The sequence below is a fragment of the Oratosquilla oratoria genome, chromosome 24 (assembly GCF_046742065.1).
Source record: "Oratosquilla oratoria isolate Oo_2021 chromosome 24, ASM4674206v1, whole genome shotgun sequence".
Lineage (NCBI taxonomy): Eukaryota > Metazoa > Arthropoda > Malacostraca > Stomatopoda > Squillidae > Oratosquilla > Oratosquilla oratoria.
The window spans coordinates 24,613,978-24,630,908 of record NC_134800.1 but is presented as its reverse complement, the minus strand read 5'-3'; the positions used below and the strand labels follow the sequence as shown (position 1 = coordinate 24,630,908).

Sequence of the window (16,931 nt, the reverse complement as noted above, 5' to 3'; positions counted from 1 at the left end):
AGGAGGAGAAGGAAGAGGAGGAGAAGGAAGAGGAGGAGAAGGAAGAGGAGGAGAAGGAAGAGAAGGAGGAAGAGGAGGAGGAGGAGGAGGAGGAGCGTGCGAGGAAGGGAGGTGTGGACACGCGATGTGCAGACGGTATGGGGAGGGGGCGGGGGAGAGGGGGAGATGCGGTAGAAGATTGGAAAAATGTGGTTGAGGGAGGAATAAGCGGACCATAGAATTGGCCAAGAGACTGGTGGTGGAGGAAGGAGTGGTGGTAGAGGTGGTGGTGGTGGTAGAAGTGATGATGGTGTCTGAGGTGATGATGACAACGATTACGGTGATGGTGAGGATGGTGACGAATGGTGGTAGTGACAAAGGTGATGATAGTGTTGGTGATGATTGTGATGAAGTTGGCAAAAATAGTGAGTTGGTAGTAGTGGTGAGAATGAAAGTAATGTCAGAGGTGGTGATGATAGTGGTGTCAGAATTAGTGGAGATGGCAATGGTACAAAAAGAAGAAGAAAAAGAAGAAGAGGAGGAGGAAGAAGAAGAAGAAGAAGTAGCGAATGAAGGCAGAGGAATCTAAATATTCTGTAGGAAGGACTGGGGAAGGCACAGGCGAGTGCGTTGGAGGATTCTGATTACACACAAGATCGCAACGAGAATGGTCACGTTCAAGGGAACAAGGCTTTTCAAAAACACACACACGCCTCACTCACTCACTCATTTTTGGCTCTCCCTCACCCCCCCCTCTCTCTCTCTCTCCCTCTCGCGCTCTCATGTGCATACTTTTACACGCAGAAATACATATACATACATTATGCACACTCGCAAAAACATACATCATGCACATCCACAAAATAAAAAACTTACATACAACCACTTACACGCACTTGCGTACAAACGCGCACCCTCGCACACATACACGTACACACAAACACGCACACACAAGGAGGGAGGAGTAAAAGAACACAAACATAAGGTCTAAATCAAACTGCTGGGGCTTCTCTCAACCGAAAAAGAAAAACAAAGAAAGTCTTCCCTTGAAACCAACCTTAATCCCCAGAAAGACTTAAAAGAGTCTCTAAATGCCCCCAGCCTCCCCTCCCCCCCCACCCTCCCCGGTGCACTCACGCAACCTTCCACCTGTTTTAACTCGCCTTTGCTTTGTCCGACCCAATCGTACCTCCTCAGGTATATGCACACAGGCAGGTACACACAAACACAAGTGTACATGAGTTTATGTACTCACTCAATTTAATATACATGAGTAAACTCATATACATACATACATATACACAAACACTCACATTCAACTACGTAATCTTAGGTTCACGCTCATGTGTGCGCAGTTGCGTACGCACATTACTGCAAACACACACACACACACACACACACACACACACACACACACACACACACACACACACACACACAAACAAACAAAAAACATTCAAATGCACATAATCTTATACTCAAACACACATACACACACGTGCGCGCTCACAGAGACATATACGCTAAAGCTCCCAAACACACACACATACGCACACACACACACAACACAAAGAGGTAACGAGTAATGTTGAAGTGGCGAAAATGCCACCAAGGAGCAGCACAACAGACATGTTACAATTGGATTGGTCTATTTTAAGTATGGAGTTATATATACGCTTACACCGACGTCTATAAATACGCACTTGTGTGTATATATGTATGTGTGTGTGTGTGTGTGAGCATATGCGTGCATGTATATATGTGTGTGTACTTGTGCATATGTGTGTATATATGTGATCGTGCATGCATGTGTATATGCATATACGTACATATGTGTATGTTAATGTGTGGATGAATGTATGCATGTGTATTCATGCTGAAGTGTGTGTATGAATGTGTGTATGCATGTGTGTGCGTGTGTAGGCCTACATGTATGTACCTGCGTGCGTGTATATGCGCATAGTCACGTGTACGTTTCTTTTGTGCTTTGCATATACATACATACCTACTTTTATATAATTCCGAAAGGAATCACGACATAAGGCTTCACCCTGAGCGACCTCAGGCTAGCTTTATGACCACCAAATACCGTCATCATATTACACAACAGTGGACTGTAGCAATCATTAATATTCTGCGCTGCAATACACTTCCCGGACTTCTTCATAACAGGAATCTCCGACCCAGGACGAAAACGGACCAACAATAAACAACCCCGGTACAAGAACGCACACCCGCCAATCACCAACACTGTTTAACCTTCCGCTTGTAGGATTTCGCAACTCCGTGTAAATACCTTTGCTTCTGGGATTAGAACCTTAGTCCCACAGGCTGACCAGGACCCTAAGTGAAGGGTTCGAAGCTATACTTAGGAGGAATAAGTTGTGCCGGGCGCTCTGCTGCCGCACTCAGTGGGATTTACCTTTTATCTAATTACTCTTATCACTCACAACGTGTGTGTGCGCGGGCGTCGACATTACTCTCTCTCTCTCTCTCTCTCTCTCTCTCTCTCTCTCTCTCTCTCTCTCTCTCTCTCTCTCTCTCTCTCTCTCTCTCTCTCTCTCTGTATTTACCTACAGGAGAGGGGCAATACTCGTTGGGTCCTATCTCCTATTCCCTAATTTTCAAACATACCTAGACTCAAATTCATGTACAGTTTCAACTTAATCATATTTAAATTTGAACTCATGTATTGTTTGAGCATGGGCTATTTCACCTTCTAAGCTATTGTGTGTGTGTGTGTGTGTGTGTGTGTGTGTGTGTGTGTGTGTGTGTGTGTGTGTGTGTGTGTGTGTGTGTGTGTGTGTGTGTGTGTGTGTGTGTGTGTGTGTGTGTGTGTGTGCACGCGGACACATATGTGCACATGTTTCGAGAGAACTGTCACCACATAACCAGAAGTCACAGGAACCTTACGATACTTCGCATGGCATTATTCCAACTACGAGGAGCCTCCACCGGGAGACGCTTTCCTATGGCACCAAAGACGTTCGCCTTAGCGCTCGAAGGGCCGAGGGGGGTAAATGACTACCGATGATCGAACTCGAGACTTTGTAATTGCGAACTGGAATCGATTCTGAACGAGTAAACTTAAACGACCGGGGCATTATGGTGGCCAAGGCACCATCCTTTAATAACAGTGACGGAATATAATGAACTGCTTCGCTTTGCCCAAAACTCTTTATTCAGTTTAGTCCACATCACCGCAGAGGAGGTCTGTGAAGGCAACTGAATCAAAGGATTTATATTTCGCGACGGAATCAAAGTATTTATATTTCGCGAACGCCAAAAGAGAGAAATAAGAATCAAATACTGGCCCCCGCCACAAAAATAAATATAAATAGATAGAATCAACATGATAGAATAGATAAAAAAAAATATCATGAAACACCGCTAAATTGAAATAGAATCAAATAAAAAATAAATAAAACGGATGATCAAAAGATCACATTCGTTATCGTGCTGTGCTTAATTGCGAGTGATGCAACGAGGCACAGTGATGATCCCCATTACGTTCACAGGTGTTGCTGAAAACGGAAAAGACTACGACGACAATGAATGTACCATAATGACATTGATGTCACCCAATAATTATTACCCCATTTTGATCCGTTTCATTCCAGCTGCCGTCAGGCGATTTTATTCAACTGAGGAAACTCGTTACGAAGTTACTGACGGGTTCTTCTAATTCACTATTTATTTAAATTCAATTGATTAATCTATTAATCTGTATAAACTCGGGCGAAAAGCGCAGCATCATAATAGGAAGTCACGTCGTGATGTTAGTGATGACGGTGATGATCCTAAGGTTTGTAGTCACGGTGGTGTCACGTCACAACAATGGTGGTGGTAGTAGTAGGTGGTGGTAGTGGAGGTGGAGGGGTTGCAGTTAAGGTTGCGGCTAGAGGTTGTGGCGCGTGACAGTGAGGTTGCGTGCGGCCCAGGTCGATACAAGTGCATCACTCAGACTTAGAAAACTTATCATACTTTTCGTCCCGTACCATATTCATACGTCACACTGACGCTGCTGCTGCTGATCCAGACTTATATCGGAGCTGGTGAGACCTCACCACTGCTCCCAGTCCCCAGTAATCAGTATGGTTGTAATATGATGATAAAAAAGTAATAACACCAACAATGAATAATAGTAATAGTGATGATAAGATAATGATAAAGATAATAATTAATAAAGGTAATAATAATAATTATAATAATAATGGTAATAATAATGGTACTAATGATGATAATAGTAATAGTAATGATAATAGTAATGATAATAATAATGATAATAGTAATGATGATAATAGTAATGATTGATAATGTTAGTAATGATTGATTGATAATGTTAGTAATGATTGATTGATAATGTTAGTAATGATTGATAATGTTAGTAATGATTGGTAATGTTAGTAATAATGATAATAGTAATGATGTAATAGTAATGATAGATGATAATAATAATAATAATAGTAATGATAATAGTAATGATGATAATAGTAATGATAATGATAATAGTAATGATAATAATAGTAATAATAGTAATAGTAATAATAATAATAGTAATAATAGTAATATTTGTGATAATAATAGTAATGATAATAATAGTAATGATAATAATAGTAATAATAATAGTAATAATAATGATAATAGTTAATAACAATAACAATAACAATTACATGGGCATTTAAACGCAAATTAATAGATTCATAACACAGAAAGTGATATCGGAAAAAGCGAAGAAAACAAAATAAAATCTTGTTGTCTACTCAATTCCCATAGTCCTATATGTAAACTAATTTATGAATTTTGAAGAGGTTGTTACGTTCTTTCCGCTTGACCTCGGCCAAGTGGTCGGACGGATTCCACGAATGAAACAAATCCCACTTCCTCTAAGAACCCTTACTTACTGCCCCCTAGCTCCCCTCCCCCCCTCCCCAGTCCCTTTCTCTTCCCTTCTCTTCTCTTCTCTTCTCTTTCCCCACCTTCCTTTCACACCCTCCCTTCCCCCTCGCCGCTCTCCTCTATACATTCTTCATCCTATTATTTTCCAACAAGCTCAGGGGGACGGTGATGATGATGGTGATAATGATGGTGGTGATGATGATGAAGAAAACAAGGACATTGACGACAACGGTGACAAGAACAATGGCATTATCGCCACTTTGAAACTATCTAGACAATTACGTGTCTTCCCAAATCTAGATACAGCCTTTTTCCAATTACTCTGGACTGAAATGAACATTTTAAAAGTCCAGAGTCATATAAAATAAATAAATAAATAAATAAATTAATGAATTAATTAAATAAAAAGAAAAGCGCCCACTTCCCCACCTCCCCCCTCAATCCACACTCTCTCCCTCCCCTGATCCGGGAAATACGCATAAGGATCCCGAAGTCCATATCGTCAACCTCCCTCTCGTTATGGGTGGGCGCCACTATGTACCGTGTACACTCTTACGACGGGCAACACAACGCTGAGGCCCCGCGCGTGGGGGGGCCAGCGGTCGCCCGCGTCACGACTCCTTGAAGAGCTGGCTGGTCGGGTCGGAGGGGCATCTCGGCGGTAGGGGGTAGGTTGGGGTGGGTGGGTGGTTGGCTGGGTGTATGTGTGGGTGGAAGGGAGATGAGTGAGAGGGGAGGTATTGTGGGTTGGGGGAGATTTGGGGGAAGACGGGGGAAGAGGAGGTTAAGAGTAATGGGTAATGATTTTCGAATGTTAATGGTAAGGGGTTACTGAAGAATGGTTTGTGGGTTGAATGTCATGTTAGATTATATTAGGCTAGGTTAGGTTAAGTTGTGAGGGCCACCTCTCAATTTTCTTGTTTTTATAGCCTTTTCCTATCGACTCCCACATCTTTATGTAACATATCTTATATAATTCAATCCCTCTAATTGTGGGTGATGGTTAGAGAGAGAGAGAGAGAGAGAGAGAGAGAGAGAGAGAGAGAGAGAGAGAGAGAGAGAGAGAGAGAGAGAGAGAGAGAGAGAGAGAGAGAGAGAGAAGGGGTGGGTACTGGGTACTTTATGTGGCTAAGTGCATTGTCTAGACTGCATGTGCGCGCGCACTCTGGGATGCTGGGACGAAGTGGGGCTGGGGGGAGTGGGTCAGTGTTGGTGAAGAGTGTGGAGTTCGATGAAGTTCAGACCGAGTTCGTGATGGGAGTTGGGCAGCTCCTGGGGTGGACGTGGCAGAGGACAGGTTTGAGACAAGAAGTGGGAGATTTTTTTTTATACATATTTAAGGAGGGAAAATGGGAAGCGTCTTGGTTTTATGTGGGAGAAATAGGAGGACTCTTGGGTTCTTGAAACCCCTTCGGGGGAGTTAAAGGGTTATCTAGTAAAGGATTCAACTTGAGACGCTTCTTGACGAAGATGGCGTACGTGTGCGTGTGTGTAGGCGCGAGTGGGTGTATAAGTGTGTTTGTTTGTATGTGTGTGCAATTGTGAAAGAACTCGTTAAAAATACTCGTGTATGTGAAAGTGAGTATTTGAAAACAAACGCCTGTGCGTGGAAGCGTGAACTGTTATTGAGAACAATAAAGCAACTGAATGGTTTGGGTTGAGATGAGAACATTATGTTGTATGATGTTCAATGTGGAGAACAAATTTCTTCTTACATTCTTATTTTAGAACATTGGCGACTGGCAATAGTCCATAGCAGACACTTGTCCTGAACGAAGAAATTGTAACTGAGACATATTTGATTGAGTTCTTCAAACAAACAATACATTACATCCCATTCAAACATCTCAACTAACCAGTGACAAGGTACTAATTTCTCCAGCATGCTTTGTCTCGGCCACCCTTTACAAAAAATTAATAATAAAAAGATAAAATAAAATAAACACTAGTATATACAGTATACATATCACTAAGGCGAAATGCGTTGTGGGTTATGCTCTATTTAGCAATATAGGGTGTGGCGTATTCATTGTACCGGAATACAATGCGACCGATGATCATGATGAGGTGTAAGTTGCCCATAATAAGAGAAAGTTTAAATAGCATCAATCTGTCGTGACACATAGGAAGGTAGGCAGAGTACTTCAGCCTGAAGTATTGTACTACCTACGATTGTGTGTTCTGTGATCATAATGTGTTTACTGCAAAGTAGATAGACTCTCCATACAATATATATATATATATATATATATATATATATATATATATATATATATACAGTATATATATATATATACAGTATATATATATATATATATATATATACAGTATATATATATATATATATATATGTACATATACTGTACATGTGCCGCTAGGCTACCGTAATACGAATGAATAATAGATATATGACGATATGATAACATGAGATCATCCAAAAGAGATATTACTACCACAAACCAGCTATAATTAATACTCTCCAGTCATCGCTACATCGTTTTATTCTTTTTCTTATTCTTTTAGTGGAGGGCACTGAACCCTCTGCAGCACTTGGACTGAGTGTTGTGGCGAGTGGCCGCCTGTCTCATCACTCCATATTCCACTACGGAGACTGTGTATCGCACATGTCAAATACGATTCAATCGTCCACATCCGCTCTGCTCGTCCATCATCACCGGAGAGCCGTAGGGGGAGAACAACGAGTGGGGAAAGGAAAAGGAGGAGGAGGAACAGGAGGAGGAGGGGGAGAAAGGAAAGGAGGGGGGAGAGGACGAGAACGAGGAGAAGCAGCAGCTGCAGCAACAGGAAGAGGAGGACGAGAAGAAAGCGAAAGAAAAAGAGGAGGAGGAAGAGGAAGAAGAGGAAGAGAAAGAAGAGGACAAGTAGCAGCAGCAGCAACAGCAGGACAAAGACGAGGATAAGGAAGAAGAGGAGGAGGAGGACAAGGAAGAAAAGAAGAAGGACGAGGAGGAGGAGTAGGAGGTGAAGGAAGATGATGAGGGAAAGGTGAAGAAAGAGGAGGAAGAGGAGGGAAGACGAGGACAAGGAGGAGAAGGAGAAGAGGAAGGAGGAAGAATAGGAAAAGGGGGAGTACGAGGACGAGGGCGAGAAGGAAGAGGTGGAGGGAGAGGAGGAGCAGAAGGAGGATGAGGATGAGAAATACGGGGAGGACGAGGACGAAGACGGAGCAGGATCAAAGAGCAGGAGCACGAGGAGGAGGGAAGGGGAGAAGGAGAAGGAATGAAAGAATGAAGGAAGACAAAGACCAGTTGGGAAAGGAAGAGAAGCACAAAAAGGAAGGAGGATAGAAAGTAGATAAAAGAAAGTGAAGAGAGAAGAGAGGAGAGATGAAAGGAGGAAGGAAAAGTGTGAGGAAGAATGAGAGAGGAGAGGCGAGGGAAGAGAGACGAGAAGAGGGAAGAGAGATGAGACAGGAAGAAGGTGAGAGTAGAGTTGAGGTAGGGGAAGACGGAAGAACGAGGAAGGAAGAGAGTGGACGGAGGCGGGAGGGCAGAGGAGGGAGTGGAAGAGGCATGAGAGACAAAGGTGCTGCTTGGCTCGTGTTACCACGCCGTCACAGCGTGAGCGTGACATCATGACTTCAAAGTGTAACGCGTGACCAGGGGACCTCGAGCGCGTGACGCCGTGCTCCAACAGGCGGAGGAGGTCGAGACCGAGGCCGAGACTGAGGCCGAGGGCTTCGACTCTTTCCTCTTCCAGTCGGATCCAGAAACTAAAGAAGACTTGTGCTGACCGCAAGGAATGTTTGGTCAAACATGAACTTCTTTTCCTTATACTGTACTCTGTACAATATCCCTAAAATAGACACTTATCTACAAATTATCATGAACATACTAGAGAAGATATAGGTGGGTAGGCATACTACAAGGTGAAGATAACAAGAACAATGTGAACAAATGCATACGAGGTTAGGAGAGGTACAGTGAAGTACATGGAACACGTATTAGGACACAATGAGGACTTCGAATCTTTACTCACCGAAGGTTGCATGCCGGTCCTCATCTTCGATCTCTTCCACCTTGAAGATGTCCCCGATGTCCTGCTGGATTCCACCTTTGCCTTCTGCGTGCCGCTGGATCTGGTGTAGCTGCTCCATCTGCAGATGGCGCACGGAGCGGATGTGGTGGAGCAATTGCAGCTTGGCTTGGGTGTTGTAAGAGCACAACACGCAGCGGTATTGTCGGCGTTCCTCCGGTATGCTGTGCTCCGCGGAACACAGGTGACGGAAGAGCAGACCAAGCACTTCATGGCGCTGATGCGCACCATGAAGCTGCAGCTTGTGCACGCTGTTGGTGTAGTACTCGCACAAGTTGCAGCGCAACTGTAGAGGGTTGGTGTTGGCCAAGTACTTCAGCTTCCACTCGTTTCGCAGACCTCCTTCCAGGATGTGGTTGACATGTTGCAACTTTTGGATGTGCTTGTCTGTCTTGCAGTGCAACTGGAAGTTGGCCTTGAGGTTCGTCTTGTAGGAGCAGAGCTTGCAGATGTAGTTCCCGGCCACTACGAGCAGGACCTCGTTCTCGTTGATCTTGGAGCGGTCCATCTGCAAGTGCATGTTCAACTGCTCGAGGGAGTCCGTCGAGAAGACTGAACACACGCAGCAGGTATATGTGTGGCGTGGGTTCGGAGGAACAGGTTCTGGGGGAGGTTCCAGAGCGTCCGGATTCAGACCCAGATCAAACTGGGGTCCGGGGTGTTCGGCCCCGTGGGCAGGACCGTGGCCCATCTGTCCGTGACCTGCCTGCATCTGGCCGCCAGTCATCATCTGTATGAGGAGGGCCTGATTGTAGGCCAGATCGGCGAGAGCGGCTTCAGGTAAGGGAGGTTTCTCGTGACCACCCATACCGCCGCCCAGACCTCCGCCCATGCCGGCCATGACGGCCGCGGCCGCGGCGGGGTTTTGAGCGCACTGTAGCAACGCCATGGGGTCCATCTGACCCCCGCCTCCACCCGGGCCCCCCTGCAACACGCTGAGCTGCTGCATGTGCTTAACGTTCTGCTGCAACACCATCATGTTATGCGTGTGCTTCTCGCTCGTCATGTGAATGCGAAGGTTCCTCGCTACATTAGTTTCGTAGTTGCACACATCACACCGCCACATGGGCTTCGGCTTCTGTTGGGAGGCCAGCGAGGTGGGCGTGGACGCTGGAGTGGGCGTCTTGGGCGTGGAGTAGACGCTCGGAGAGGGGCTCTGCGAGGTGAGGGACTGGGACCCGAGCGTCCCGTCGATGTTGCTCATCCCTCCGTTCTGGAGCTCCTGCATGTTGTTGAGGTGCTTGTCGCTTTGCATGTGGATAGACAGGTTGCCTTTGGTCGTGGTCGAGTAGTTGCAAACTTCGCACCGGTAGGGCTTGTAGCCGCACGTGTAGGTCTCACCCCTCGCCAGCCGAGGGTGGGGTTGGTTTGTGAGGCAGTAGATGCACGTGGACTCGTTTTCCGGATGCTTCTCTTTCATGTGGATCTCGAGTGTCTCCTGGTACTTGTAGTGCCAGTTGCACTTAGGACACTTGAGTGTCTTGCAGGAGTTGCGCGAGTGCATGAAGGCCATTTGGCCGCCAAGTGTGCGCGACTGCTGCAGGATCATGTCGCACTTATCGCAGGAGACGTTTTGAGGGCGCCCGCTCATGTGTTCCGGGCACGCGCCGATCACTGTGCCCGTGAGTTGCGTGATTGGCGACGGCAGCGGCGAGAAGCTGGTGGGCGACATCGAAGTCACGGGCGAGACGGAGGCGCGTCCGTTGGTGCCCAGGGCCGAGATCGGTGACTTACGGTTGAGGTCTGGGGTTCGCATCCCGGCGGGGTGCTGTGGGGCAGTGAAGGGATCGTTGCGGCCCACCAGCTGTGCATGCTGCTGTTGTTGCTGCTGCTGTTGTTGTTGCTGCTGCTGCAACTGCTGCTGGTGGTGCTGTTGCAGCTGCAAGTGGTGTTGCTGGATTTGATTCTGTTGGTGCAAATGCTGAGCATGCTGGTGCTGCTGCCTGGCAATTTCGTAAATGTCAGACATTTCGCGCTTGACGCTCTCATTCGCCTGCTCCTCTTCACTGAGATCTTGCATGCTATGCTCGCGCTCGTCTTCCTCCGGCTTCTTGGAGCCGGGGGTCTGTGGCCTGGGGGAGGTACCGCTAGGGGCCCCGGAGGGCGTCAGGGCGGCCAGGCTGCTCCCTTGGGTGTTTTGCCCTTGGGGTGGCACTGGCTCTAGGAACGACACACGCGGATCCTTCTCCCGGCCGGCACACTGAATGATGGCTGAAGCGTTCTTAGACGACAAAAGGTCCTTCTCCTCGTCCATTAACATTATACTATGGTCACCCATTGCATGGGTAATAAAAGATTTAACAAATCCAAAAGACAATTTACATACAAAACACATCAATATAGGTTTAATGGGAACTTGGGTGTAGTCTAATAATGGAAGTTTGGTTTTCTCACTTGAACTATTGGTTTTGCTATCACTGTCCTTCGCGTCATTTTCACTGTCTTTATCACCAACGGTAAAGACCCTGTAATTATGAACAATCGGAACGTCAGGAACTTTGTTCTCCTGGATAGGCGAGGTGAGTGTTTGTCCGTAGAGGGCGGTGTAGAAGGCGGGGTTCCTGGTGACGTAGATAGCGTTGGCGATGGTGGGGATGGTGGTGGCCGCCGTAGTGGTGAGGGGGTTCCTCGGGGAGTCAACGATCGACCCTTCCTGCGTCGGGACGGCCGCCTCGTCGTCGCTCATCTCAGAGTCGATGATGTACGCCGACCCGTCTGGGTTGTACACGATCTTGCCATCGAACTTCTCCACGTCGCTGGAGGAGTCGTTGGCGACATCGTGCGAGGACGACACGCAGTGGTGCCTCGCGTACTGCTCGGCCGAGGTGAAGTGCGTGTGACACGTCATGCACGTTAGGTTGAAAGCCGGAGGCTGCTGAGCTCCTGCTGTCGACGACGACGACGAGGGGGAGTTGGCTGACGAGGACGAGGCCGGGCCCTGTTGGGTGAGTTGGCCGGGGCCCTCCTCGCCCGCCAGGGGCGACGTGGTGGGAGCGTCTTCGGGACTCATACTCGATGCGAGGTGGTTCGGTTTGTCCTCCGTCGACGACGACGGCGGCGGCGGCGGCGGAGGAGGCGACGGCGGCGTGGACCGAGTCGCTTCAGGGGTCGCTACCTGAGGGGCGGGGACGCTGCTGGGAGTACTAACAGGGGCGGGACCCGCGGGATGGGAGTCGGTGCAGGGGGCGTCCGTGCTGGGGGCCGAGGGGCATCCCTTCATTGGCGAGTCTCCTTGTTCTTCAGCGGGCATGGCGACCTGAGAACCGAGGGTTGGGAGCCCAGGCTTCTCACATCCCTGACATTACACACACCATCTGGAACAGAGACAAAAAGGAATGGGGGTCTTAGTAAAGGATCTTTTTGCCAAATGGCGAAGGTTCACATAAGGTAATACATGTGGCATACATAATAAGCATACAGGATTAAGTTATAAACGGGGTATACAGATTTCTATTTTGTTTAGTTTTTGATAAATGGCAAAAGTTCACATAAATTTTAACATATGGTATAAAGACATTTATTTCAAAGAAGCTTGAATTAAAAGTCTTCGATGACTGATGAACACTAAAAAGATGGTCCCCGTGCGTTAATTATCCGACGGAGCGAAGCGAAGGATTGCCGACAGCAATGGCACAAACATGGCTGTTTCGCAGTGAAGGAAATGAAGATAAAGAAAAAGAAACGAAAATTAGAAATCGCACGTCTGAGAAAGTCTCTCAATTATACCGGCGCTGCCAATGAATGCGTCTCCTAGTATGACGGCCAATCAAGGAGATTAGTTTCCGCGCCTCAAGAGTAAAAGTGCCTCAGTGACTCCAGTTCACTCCGTCCTTTCGTCGTCAACAAAAAACACACGCGTACAGATACACGCAGATACACGTACAGAAGCACGTACACACACACACACACACACACACACACACACACACACACACACACACACACACACACACACACAGACATACATACATTTCGTGCGTCTTCGCCGCCGCCATCTCGCAGGCGCCGCGGCGAACCATCGACAAAACTGCAATGGTCCGCCACTGCACAGCGCTAAAAGGATTGGCACACCTTTATGTCAACATCGACGGTGGGCAGGGAGGCGATTAAGCCTGACACGACGCTTAAAAAGGGGCAGCGAAGACTGAGAAGTGTGTCCGCAACTCCCTTCGCGCAGCCCCATAGTCTGAGCAAAGAAATGAACAATGAAATGAATGACGCAATACACTCACACACATCTCCTGGAGAACAAGGATGTTGCACTCGGAGTAACTACATTGAATAAGGAGCAGAAGGAAGAAGGGTAGAGACCTCTACCGACATGACGAGGAAACGTGATATATGGATTAGAAATTCATGATAAATGCAAGAAGAGCAAAGCACAATTGTCACTAAAGCCATAAATAAGAAGTGAAGGACTGAGCGATGGAGACAACTACTAATGTAGGTAGAAATGATTTTTGCAGATAGTCTATGAAGCTAGATGAAATAACAACAGTGGATAAAGGAACCAAAGTATACACAAAGGAGGAACTATGACGACCGCAATCTGAAACGTAGCTGACTGGATTGCAGGATGACAGAGACCTGATAACGTCCCAGCCCGAACTTAAGGATGCAAAAGACTGGGATTGCCTGGCTGAATAAAGGAGAAAAGAGAGTATAAAGAGTAATAGAATTATAGAGAGTGGGAAGGAGGAGAGGTAAGGATCATGTAGTAAAGGGGATGCTTTAAGGCATGTTCAGAAAAACTGTTAATACCATCGAAAGCGTTGGCCGTATTATACATACATTGTGTGTGTGTGTGTGTGTGTGTGTGTGTGTGTGTGTGTGTGTGTGTGTGTGTGTGTGTGTGTGCTTGTGTGTGTGTGTGTATGCGTGTGGTGTATGGGGGACAGAGACGCGTGTGGGAATCGAGTTTTAGCAATGATGCAGGTCTGAGGAATATGATGGCGGTGTAGGGGAGGGGGGGGCGGAGAATGGGGCGAGGACGGTGAAGATAAATAGGAGCCTGTGGAAGGAGAAATGTACTGAATTTCACCGGCAATAACCAGCGTTTCTATCCTTGGGGACAATATCGCAGCGAAGAGGCGGACTCATAAAGGTAGGAAGGGAAAGGTTTACGGGAAGTTGCAGCGGGGAAGGAGGAATAATAATGACGAAATAAAAAGAAAAAAGAAATGGGGAAGAAATGCATGGTATGGAGGGAAAGGCGACAGAGGCAGATGACTTGAGATTAATCCATTTTAATGAACGCTAAAGGGTTAATTGCGACCCTTTAATCGAGATGGTTTATTGGATTAATTAAGCGTTCCGAGCAAAGGAGTCTCTGCCATGAAGACCGAGGAACTACGACAGTTCGGGCGATCTCAGGAACTTCGAAAACTACGAAACGTGACAATAATCTTTACACCATAACACCTCACTCCCACATCGAGAATAATTTCTTAATACGACGTTAACCCCACTGCCGTTCATGTGAAGGGTGCATATGTCATATAGTTATTTGTTGTTTACTGTCAGTATGACTTTCTTCAATGGGTTCTCTACCTGGTCTTCAGGGACTCTACCGCGTGTGTCTCACAGCGACGAAGAGGACAACTTCGATGGAATACCGGAAGAAAAATAATTTCTTAAAAGTCAAAGATCCAATAGGATGGTCTCTGAAGTGAGTGAGTGGATCTCTCTCTCTCTCTCTCTCTCTCTCTCCTGTGATAAGCCTGTGGCTAAGTTCACGTGCGTCTAGGAATGAGTCGGGGACTCACGTTCAGCGATCGACCAAAAGAAAAATCGCTTTTTGTCTTGCACCGGCAGGGGTATCGGAGAATCTTGCCGTTATCTCTTCCACAATATATTTCAATCCGCGTCTGCTCGCGCGCGAAGGCAGGAGAGCCGTCTTCCTTCATTGACAAAATATACTTAACTCCTTCGGTATGGTATGCGTTATCGCCTTCCACAATAACACTCATAGTCATAACAGCCATGGATATAAAATTGGATATAAGAAAAACAAACAAATCGAGAATCGCCGTAACATCAAAGATGACGGTCACAGTCAAAATGGCTGTTACAATATCGGATTCGAAACATGAAAGAGGAAGAGGAAGAAGAACAAGAAAATAGAGAAAGAAGTAGAAGAAACAGAAAAAGAAGAAAAGAGAAAGAACAAAAAGAAGAAGAAAAATAAGAAGAAGAAGAAGAAGAAACGGAAGAAGAAGAAGAAACGGAAGAAGAAGAAACGGAAGAAGAAGAAGAAGAAACGGAAGAAGAAGAAGAAGAAGAAGAAACGGAAGAAGAAGAAGAAGAAGAAACGGAAGAAGAGGAATCATATGAATAAGCAAAAGAAATTGGAGAAATAGAAGAAGAAGAGGAGGAGGAAGAAAGAGTTCGTGGTAAGAGAAAATCTTGCCACAGGTCAGCCGAGCGACTGGTGACCCGTTGGGGCGACACACGCGGTGGAGGTCCGCCGTAAACATCCTTCCGACGAAGGTTTCCTTCCACACCGCGACCGACCACTGACGACCGAGCCCCGGCCATCGATCACCAACCTCAAATCACCGACTATCGACCGTTGTCCGGTCACCGAGTTGTACACATCCCAAAAGATTAGAGAACGAAATAGAAATAAGAAAAATTAAAATAATTGATAAGTATAAATAGATAAACAATTAAACTAATAAATTGATGAATAAAAGAAAAGAAAATAGATTCATAAATGCTCTGATAAAACAAGAAATGCACAACTGAACCAGTCATTGACCACGATGACAACTTCCAACTCGAGTCCAGAACCTGAGCACAGACAGAAATACCAAGAGACTGAACCAAACCTTCAGGTTCCATAATATATCGGACGGGAACGAGGGAAAATCCATTTCTCTGACCGAAAGTTTCACAACGCCTCCGAAGAGACCCTCATTCGATCCATCGGAGGACGACAAAGCAACAGGAGAACACAATAGTGACCATCCCGCACTGAACAGGATGACAAGACAGCGACAATCATCCAACTCCCCCAAAACAACTTCCGGTTGGTGACGTCCTTTCTCCCACCCCTCCTCGGGTCCTCAAGTTCCCCGTTTTCGTTCGCCATGAAGTCCACTGACTTCAGCGGAGGACACGGCTTCAGGTACAGATGGGCCGTCCAATTTGGGAATCACTAAACTCAGAAGTCTATAAGACATTCGGAAAAAAAGCGAAAAAATACAGGAATATTATAATTTAGTATCCGGAGTTTTTGGGGGTTTCGGAAATATATATATATATATATATATATATTTTACTATATATCAAAGATACCGAAATACTCGATGTTTCCAATAGAAAGACTGTAATGTAAACTAAACTCTTTTATAACACTATCTAACGTGCGTTTGACGATATCAAATGTTCCTAACTACGGAAAGAACTAACTGTCTACCGCGTCAGTCGGAATAGACCAAGTGTCTCTTGAGGTCTCCAAAAACGCTCATTGACAAACTAATGATAGTCCGCAAAAGTACAAAAATACGGATATTATATAATGCTACAATGTATATATATATGTATATATATATATATATATATATATATATATATATGTGTGTGTGTGTGTGTGTGTGTGTGTGTGTGTGTGTGTGTGTGTGTGTGTGTGTGTGTGTGTGTGTGTGTGATCGCGTGCGCTCGCGTGGGGTCGATATACTCATTCATTTACGAGATGTCTACTTGATTAACTTGTGATGGACTGTTATAAGGAAAATTATTTGGTCACGAAACAAACCGTGCAAAGACACCCACACATAGACATCCACACATACACACACACGCACACACACAGACACACACACACACACACGCACGCACGCGCGCGCGCGCACATGCATACATACACAAAATTACAAAGGCCACAGTCATAAACACAACTCCTCTTCCTCTATTTACAACAACAACTTGGCTGAAATGTCAACCTTGCCTGCAGCCGGCCAGCCAGCAAGCCAACTACCTTCCTTCTTTCCTTC

The 16,931-nt window shown here is 46.1% G+C and overlaps 1 protein-coding gene across 4 annotated transcripts in view; it reads right to left on the bottom strand.

Moving 5' to 3' along the window:
• The window catches only part of zfh2 (Zn finger homeodomain 2), a 481,980-nt gene that overhangs the window by 30,955 nt on the left and 434,094 nt on the right, over positions 1–16,931 (bottom strand). For all 4 annotated transcript variants that reach the window (XM_076207829.1, XM_076207831.1, XM_076207828.1 and 1 more), the window contains one exon: positions 8,878–12,248. In XM_076207829.1, the coding sequence (XP_076063944.1) occupies positions 8,878–12,184 (3,307 nt within the window). In that variant the 5' untranslated portion in view covers positions 12,185–12,248. The remainder of the gene's footprint in view (positions 1–8,877; positions 12,249–16,931) is intronic.